This window comes from Cantharellus anzutake (assembly GCF_015039405.1).
Source record: "Cantharellus anzutake strain C23 chromosome Unknown EI90scaffold_88, whole genome shotgun sequence".
Taxonomy (NCBI): domain Eukaryota; kingdom Fungi; phylum Basidiomycota; class Agaricomycetes; order Cantharellales; family Hydnaceae; genus Cantharellus; species Cantharellus anzutake.
Genome location: NW_024067038.1, coordinates 261,365 through 270,442, shown reverse-complemented (window position 1 = coordinate 270,442; position 9,078 = coordinate 261,365). Strand labels below are relative to the sequence as shown.

Here is a 9,078-nt window from a genome sequence, read left to right as displayed (position 1 = left end):
TGAGTATCGGAACGGCAGCGGTAGGTTATGACTCCGGAGGTGAAGAGGGTGGAGGTCCGGAAGTCGGGTCGGGGTCGGGTATGTACGGATATGACACGGCCGCTGGTTGTCTGAGGCATGGCGCTCTTACATTTGGAAGAACCCAGTGCTTTTGTGTGTGCGGGATTCTAATGCTACGTCTCTGTTAGATTCTTCTTAACCTCTTTGTCTTTTACTCCCCTTTCTTTTCACCACCATCCCTCCCCACCTCCTTTCTTCTACCTGGTTACCAGGTCGTCTTCAAATTCAAGAGGTTCTGGCATTAGCCAGGACTGATGCCACGCTATCTCGTTGCATCTCCTCCAGCGTGCACACAAGTTGTTATTTAATGGAGGTACGAGATTAAATTAGACTTGTGTGTGGTTGGTCTAAAAACGCGCTCTCTGTTTTTCTTCCGCATCTGGCACAATCCCCAGTGATGTTTCATCTTATGCGCCGTACCCGCTGTCGGCCTTACGCATACTGTGCCTTCCAAGGTTGCAGTCATGCCGATTCAGGTTAACTGCCGCTGCATTCCTGGATCGATTTCTTCGGACGAATTCTGTACGTGTTGTTCGTCCGCCTAAGCTACTGGGCTCTAGCCCACTTTACCTTGACCTCTGCTGAAGATGTTTTTTATTTCTTAAGTCTTATTCCCTTTGGCCTACAAGCTGTTTTTTGTTGAAGTTTTTTGTTTGGCTTCTTGTTTCCAGTAAGCTTTTCGGTCTCGCTGAGGGGAAGGTGTTGTGACCTTCGGTTACTCGGTGGGTGGGATCCCGATTGCTTACTCAGTGTTTTTCCCTAGGTTTCATTACCTTCGGTTGTTTCCTTGCTCTTTGTAACCTCTGCTCTTCTCCCTCTTGTTCCTCGTTATCCTTGTTTTTCGTGTTACCCTCCTCCATCCCCAGTCTCCTGCCTGTTGTATATTAGCCAGGTCGTCTTCAAATTCAAGAGGTTCTGGCATTAGCCGGGACTGTTGCCACGCTATCTCGTTGCGTCTCCTCTGGCGTGCACACAAGTAGACAACACAACATCAACTGATGTTGTGGGCAGAATATAGACATGGGCCAGGGTCTCACACCACCCCAAGCACTATTATATACATGCGGTTGGGGTCATGTGGGGGGAGCCATGTCATCTCCGCACACAGCTGCACTTCCCTGGGTATCTCCGCAGGGGATCCCGGAGGTGTGCTGCTCTGTGAGCGGGAATGCACACGGTGGGTGCGGTGATTGGGGGGGTGGGGTTAGGTGTGTAGTGATACATAGAGAAGGGGAAGTCGACTGTGGAATGGAAATAGAAAGAAAGAAGAAAAGGGAAAAGAAGAAACGGGGAGTGATAGTGGGGGGAGCAGAGTAGGGCAGCACGGCGCAGGGTCAGGTGGGGTGTGCCCTGACACTTACCAAGTGTAAAACAGTGTAAGTGTCAGAGACCAGATTGAGATGAAGGAATGTCTCCGTGGCAGAGGGCTTCGGCCTCAGCGACTTATGCCAGGAGCACTGTGCCAAGTTACACATCCGTGCCCTAATTTAACTTACTGGCAACGAGAACTAAAGGGGGTCAACTCTAGTCGATTTTATTACTGGGGTGTAACCTATGTACAAGTTTAGTATATATAGTTACAATGAGGGCAGGCCCGTAAATGGCGGGGCTGAGCAGAGTGGGGCTAACGGAGTTAAACATTAGCCAATTGAATATTACCAACCAGTCGGGTTATGGGGTTAGCGGAATGGTAGGCGATAACCCAGAAACGGAAAGGAGGGATAGGCCTGAAGGTGGACTTGCAGGGCAAGCAAGTGAATTACCCAGCGGAGGCAGGAGTGCGCTAGCAGACGTCAGAGCTGTCTGGAAACCTTCGGGGCTCCGTACTTAGGGAGGTGTAGGTAATATATTGAAAAGAGGGGGTGGTGACCATCAAGGGAAGCGGAGGTGATTGCAGAATACAGGAGCTCCAAGGTTAGTGAAGAAGGAGCGGAGGTAGTCTGGAGAGTTCGGAGGTAGTGGAAGTCAATGGCCGTGGATGGATATGACAGTAAGCATGTGGTTAAGAACACCTCACACTCCCAGTCCATCTCACAAGTACGCTTTAATATCAAGGGGGGGGGGGCATTCAGGAAATGCTGAACCCCATGTTAGTATGATAGTCTCTGGGTCAGAGGGACTAAACCTATTTTGCACATGTCAAAAATTTTAATTCAAATGTATTTGAAAATGTATATTATCATTGAAAATAAATTGAAAACCCCCACCATGCCAATAGTTAGCCTTGTTCCCTTGCTCATTTGCTGTTGCAAGATTCTCAATGGGCACCACATGTCCAGTTTGGTGGAATGTAAGACCCTAAACCCTGATGGAATTAATTTGTCTGTCAGAAAACAGCAACAGTATTAAGGTATGGTAAAAGGCATATACTCAAACCATCTCACAGCCCATTCCATTACACCTAACAACATTAGTGCCATCATCAATTTACTTGTGGTAACTTTCATGGTACAACACATTGGACAGCCACTGGAATAGGTGGTTGGCAAAGCTGAGGCCAGGTGGGGGCTTGGGAGGGTGGGAATCTGGAATGCAGCAATTGCCAAGGTATGGCAATCACCGATTGAATTACTTAGTATGTATGTCTCCACTCATACCCTCTAAAACCTGAAATGGTACATTGGGTATAGAATTTCTGTGTTGATGACCCCTTGTTTAATATGCTGTATTGTTAACGGGGGAGTAAAGGCTAAGTTGCCTTTCCTCCTACCCACACATCTTATATATGTGTAGTTACATGATGTAATATAATACAAGGGTGGTAATATACTGCAGCACAACTATAGTCGTGCTTGGGGCAAACTAAGAGAAGGACAGACAATGTATGGATACACATTGCCAGTCCTTACAATTTCCCCTATCTCTGTCACAACCCTGCAAAGTCCCTGCCTTTACCACTTCTATCACCTGCACCCCACCACCATTCTTGCACCCATTATTCACACCATTGTCCATCATGCACTGGCGCCAATAGTGGTTCCCATCTACGGCCCCATAGCGGCACCTCCTCCTTTCCTGCCACCACTTTAGTTCCTCAGCCATTTGGCCACACCCAATTCACTTATGGCTGAGTATACTGTTCTATTCTTATTTCATTTGCTTAACTTACTAGCAGTTGATATTGTCACTGCTGATCCACTCCTACATTGACATTTGGTTTATTCCTATATTGACATTTGATCTGCCACTATATTGGCATCTAGATTGTCGGCCCTATTCAGTCTGCCTCCCAACTTCACCATCCTTTGTCCATTCACTCTTCACTCCCATTCATTCCTTCTGTTCCATTTCCCCAGTCCTCATCGCTCTTTTAGTTTTGTCGCACTTACCATTCCGCTCCTGTCCCATGCCGGACCAACCGGCCCCTTCTCTGTTCTCCTTTCGTACTTATACTTGTAGTTTACTGTCAATGTGCCTCAGTTCGAATATCAACTAGAAATCCCCCCAAGTCTTCTCACCTCCAAGTTCAACTCTAAGTTTCATCTCCACCTGAGTAACATCGCCGCAAGGTCCTCCTGCTACCCTGAAATATGGGACAGCCTAGAACACGTGGCGCAATGCTCCAGCTGAGTCATTGAAGCCGAAGTCCCATCTCCCAAGACACCTTGCAATGGAGCTGCACATTAGCTAAGTGACCACTCATGCCGCTGCACTCTGCTCCACTTCCCGCAATCACCTCGAATACCATTTCTGACAGTATATTCAAACTCACTGTGCATTCCAAATGGCTTCTAGACACTATGTAACTCGTTCGCAGACCTGAAAACCATCCACCTCCACACAGCAACACCAATCTGGTCTCGGGATTCTTGACAACTACAACCTTGACATCGACACACCCTTTGCTAGCTTCACAGCTGACCGTGGAGGCCAATGATTGTCGATGCTGTAAGCAGGCTAGGGATCTAGCCCAGCAGGCAAACAGGAAAGGACAGGGACTGGATTGGTATCCAACAGGTCAGGGAAAAGAGGGGATGGAAATGGTAATGGTCCGGTGTGTTACGGTGCGTGGTGTACTCTAATCAATCTCTTACCCCACCTCTCTGGGTGACACTAAGGCAAGGACTAATCTAGAGGCTTCTTGGTCGTCTTCTATGTCATACTACTCCCTACTAGCTTGGGAGGGGCAAACTCGGTGGTTTCTAATCCAAAGGAAAAGGTAGATACATCCTCATGTGCAGGTATATATGAGAAATGATCAAATAAAAATGATAAAAAATATCCGATGAGTCCCATGTGCTTAGGTGGACCATATGGGCAACAATCAATATCGGAAAATGAGAGGGAAAACAATAATCAAGAAAACAATAAAGCAATAAATGATTTCCAGCCAAAAAATATCCAACTCTATCCATCACCAATGAACTCCCGCTAATCACGGATCCTAATACTCCTAAATTGCGCATTTTCAATGGTACCAATATCGTCCAAATCGGTGCAGTGGTTGCTGAGATAAGTGAAATCCAGTCTGAGTGTGGCCGCGCTGCTGGGTGGGCGTGGGAATTTGGTCTGTGGGGACTGGGAATGTGTCTGGAAAAATGGGGGAAAATCATGGAAGGTTAGGAATGGTATATGAGGACATGTGTGATGTGTTTTGTGAAGTGGGGATGTGCTGGGATGGGAAAATCGCGATATTCGGTTCATTTGTGCAGTACCGGCTTTGCCTGCCTACAATGCCTGTTGTACCAAGGTCCCAATCCGAGGCTGAAGTGGAAGGTGATGTCAATGCCACCACAGTCCCTGAACCTTCCGCACCTTGTCCTTTGCCATCTTTGTCAAGGCCACCACCACCAGTCGACCCAGTTGTTCCACCTCCTGATGGTCCTATTGGTAATGACCCTGATCCTGATGATCCTGCTAACATGCAAGACAAGGCAAGCATCCTGATTCAGTTAACTCGAGCCATTGTGGCTCTTGCCCAGTCCAACGTCCCTCATCAGCCGCCACCTCCGCCACCTGCCCCGATCAACAATTATCGCATGAAGGTGCGCAAGCCAGGCATTTAGCTCTGACCGTAAGAAGGTTATCTACACTCAGTTATTCCTAATGGGCTCTGTGCTCAATTGGTTTGAACCCGATCTCTTACACATGCCTGGTGGTCGAGCACCTCCCTGGGAGGATGACTGGGAATGTTTCATTGAGGAACTCTGCAAGAACTTTGGTTCACACAACCCTGCCTGCAACACGGAGCATCGACTCAAAACCTTAGTTATGAAGGACAACCAAAGGATCAGCAAGTATATTGTTGAGTTCAACCGCCACACTTCACAGTTACACGGATACAGTGAAGGCACGCTTCAGTCTCTATTTTAGGATGGGTTGCCTGATCATCTTAAGGATGAGATCTATTGATCTGGTAGGCCTGATTCGTTGTGGGATCTTCGTGATCTGGTGCTGTAACGGGGATTTGCCAGTGTACCATAAACGAGCCAAATCCCGTGATTCTACCATGCTCAACAAGCTCCCCAATCCTAGACGCATAGCACACACTCTCACCCACTTCTCATACACACTCCTTATTTTTCCTTATTTTTCTGATTCCATATCCGGTGTCTAGAGCCCGATGTTTCCATTTTCTTATTGTCATGTGATGTTCTTTCCTTATCTGATTGGACTCTTCCGGGACCTGCTGTATAGTTTGGTAGAGAGTATCAGCACCAGACTCAACTGGTGTCAGGGTTCAGCACCCTGCCTTAGGGTGCCCCAGACTCCCCACCTACTTTACCCCCTTTTATTCTTTGACTGTTGCCTTGTTGTTGCCTTTGTGTGTTGTGTACACGCGCGCGCACGGGATAGCGTGGGAACTTTCTGAGCGAGCAGCTCGCCCAGAATGTTCCCACGGGTCACAGCCACAGTTCTGGGCGAGCAACTCGCCCAGAACGTTCCCACGCTTACTGGGCACTGCCACCTGGATGTTCCCTCCGGGTCACACTACACAACTCTAGGAGCTGTATAGTTGTGGGCATGTGACCCATTCCTTTATATAGCAACCATGCGGGGAGATGAGACCTTTACCCTTCTTCTCATCTCATACCCCACATAGGCAAGTGTATATATTATCTTTCCTTTTACTATACATCTCATACCCCGCATAGTGTGAGGACAGGTTAGATGGGGGCTGAGGTCAGGGAGCCTCCGAGTCCGAGGCCGGGCCCTGACAACTGGACCAATATACCCATTCAGACCTGACCCTCAGTGAGATCCTTATCCCCCCCTCTTTCCTGTTGCGAGTCTAGTTGGGTAGACCCATTACAGCGCAAGAGCTTGACACCCATTACTGGGAACGCTGCCAAGACAGTGTACGACCTTCCCACAACAACGCTGCCTCTCCCTCTGCTCCGTCATCCTCTAAGCCCGCCAAGTCTGATGGCAATAAGAACTCTTCAACTTCTTCATTGCTTCCTCCGCTGTCACCTCTGGTAGTAAAGCACCTAAGGACAAGCCGTCCGGCATTAAGTCTACTCTGACCTTTTGACAAAACTCGGCAAAGATGGTAAGCTCACTCCTGAGGAGTGTCAACACTGAGTCAACAACAAACTCTGCCTCTTCTGTGGTAAGCCTGGCCACATGGCAAGGGACTGCCAAAAATCATCTTCCAACGCGACTAAGGCCCATCAGGCGATCGCCAAGGTGCCTGACGCTGAACTCAATGTCTCTGACAAGACAAAAAACTAGTCATCGATCTTTCGAGTCCAGCACTCTCGAATGGTCGTAACAATCACAAAAGTGTGCTTCGAGTGGTTCACCTTAACGCATCCACTCTGGCTTCTAACTCTCTTTCTGTTCCTATTTCTTTTGTGTCTGATTATGGTCGATTTCCATCTTCAAAGGGGTATGTTAGAACTTGCGGATTCGGACAACTCCGGAGCGGAATCGGAGACTTAGCGTGGAAGGACCTTGGCCTCAGCGACTCATGTGGAGCGCTGTGCCATTGCTGGTTGTCCTGGGGGTCCCTAATTTCAGATCTAGCAGAGGGAAAGTCTCTTGGGGGGAATTCAGGTCGATTTCGGACTGAGGTTACAAGTTACTATGTACATTGTATATAAGGAGGGGTCCGGAATCAAAAGGAACAAGGGTAGGACGAAAGGAGACAAAGGGAGATGGAAAGAGGAACAACACCAAGGGTCAAGTGTTTGACTCAATGGTGTTTCCCAAAGGAGGAGTGAAGGGCCAAGGCCCAAGGAGGAAGGAAGGAGGATGGGAGTGGGGAATGGCCAGCTGACTGAATAGAAAGGAAGCAGCAGCCCAAATAGGAATGAGGGAGTATAGCGGAATTGAATGGGACAATGCAATAGTTGCAAGGTCCGAGGTAAGTCCGGAAAGTCCGAACTCGGAAGTTAAACTCCGGAATATTAGCAAACATAATTAAATGGAATGAGCTAACCAATACAATGGGTATAAGCAGAGGTGGGGTCAAAGTCTGAGGTCGGAGCTAAGACCGGAGGTTCCGGAGACAGAGATGCAAATGGGATTCCGGAGCGGAGGTCCGGAGTCAGGAGCATAGGTGTTGCGTACTCGTCTGGAAGGTGTCAAGGTTGGGGTCGGACCCGGAATGTTCCGGAGTCGGACCGAAGGTGGTGTTGGAGCTGGAGGTGGGATAACCTCTTGGGAGTCAGCAAGGAGAAGGTGACAGAAGGGAAGTAGGGCTCTGGAGTCGGTTTCGGAGTTCCGGGAGCCCGGAGCAGAGGTCGGGATTGTACAGATATGACAGGGTATGCCCCTGGTTCTCAATTGTTTCCTGATTCAAGGGGGAATGTCCCTGGCTCAAAAATATTTCCTCCTTCCCCTGTTCCTCTTTCCTCTTCTGTTTCTTCATCATCAGAATCCACCTATGTCGCCACCACTCTACCTGGAGGGACTTATCCTGCCTTAGTAGACTCCGGCTCATCTGATTGTTTCGTAGATAGTAGTTTTGTCAATCAGAACCATCTCAAAACTTATTCTGTTGACCCGCTTCAACTCCACCTGGTTGATGGCACTACTAATAACCTTATTATGCAGGCCATCAACCTTCCGCTCCACTTTCCGTCTGGTGTCATCATTCTGTCGACTTTCTATGTCACTCCGCTAGATGGCATGTGTGTTCTGGTACTCAGGCATAACTGGCTCACCTGCAACAATCTGTCAATTGACTGGGTATCGAGTAGTATAACCTTCCAAGCACCAACACAATCCCACCTAGAGCCTATAAGCACTTCCACTGAACCTCTGGATCCTGATCTGTCAGTAAGCATTCCGTCTGTCAACACACCACGACCATCCGTTAGCCATGCGCCACCTATCGAGCTTGTCAGCGCCGAGGTTTTCACCAAGGCCTGTTGTCAGGGCATACACCCTGACCTAGCCCACACCCGCACTCGCACCTGCACTTGCCCCTGCATCCACATGCACACCTGGCCATTGCACCTCCTGCACCCACCCTGTGCCAGACGCTCCATGCAGCCAGATGCCCCAGGCCCCGGGTCTTGGGTCTCATGTGACTTCCGGATATCTCCGGAAGTGTTCGATTATATTGGGCCACTGTGGGAAGGTGAGAAGTTAGCTTCCTTCTCACCTTCTTACCCACAGCAGTGTGGCCTGGACAGGGCTGTGTCCCTTTAGGTTGTGGGCCATGGGGGGGGGGGGGTCATGGGGACCCGTGAGACATCCCCTGACACCTGTCGACTTGAAGGCTTGGTAGTGTTTGCCGTGAGCACTTCTGTTCTGTTCAGTGCGATGCACCGCTAATCATTGAAACTGATGCTTTGGACTATGCAATATCAGGTATTATTTCTATTCATTGTACTGATGAAGAGATACGTCCTGTCACTTTCCGCTCGTGGATGTTGATGGTGCTGGAACTCAACTATGACACACATGACAAGGAGCTCCTAGCCATTTACAAAGCCTTCTGTTCCTGGCATCACTATCTTGAAGGTTCTGCCAACCCCATCGACGTTGTCACGGATCACAAGAATATGGAATACTTCACCACGAAACTCCTCACTCACTGGCAAGCCCACTGGTCTGAGTTCCTTT

General features: G+C 48.8%; 1 protein-coding gene across 1 annotated transcript; it reads left to right on the top strand.

The window, feature by feature from the left end:
- Positions 1-537: 537 nt before the first annotated feature.
- On the top strand, positions 538-1,042 carry EI90DRAFT_3081879 (uncharacterized protein; the record flags this gene model as incomplete). The annotated part of the gene is made up of 3 exons (XM_039061970.1): positions 538-582; positions 667-730; positions 824-1,042. Coding segments are annotated over 3 exons (234 nt in total), but the record flags the coding sequence as incomplete, so codon positions are not given.
- Positions 1,043-9,078: the final 8,036 nt, after the last annotated feature.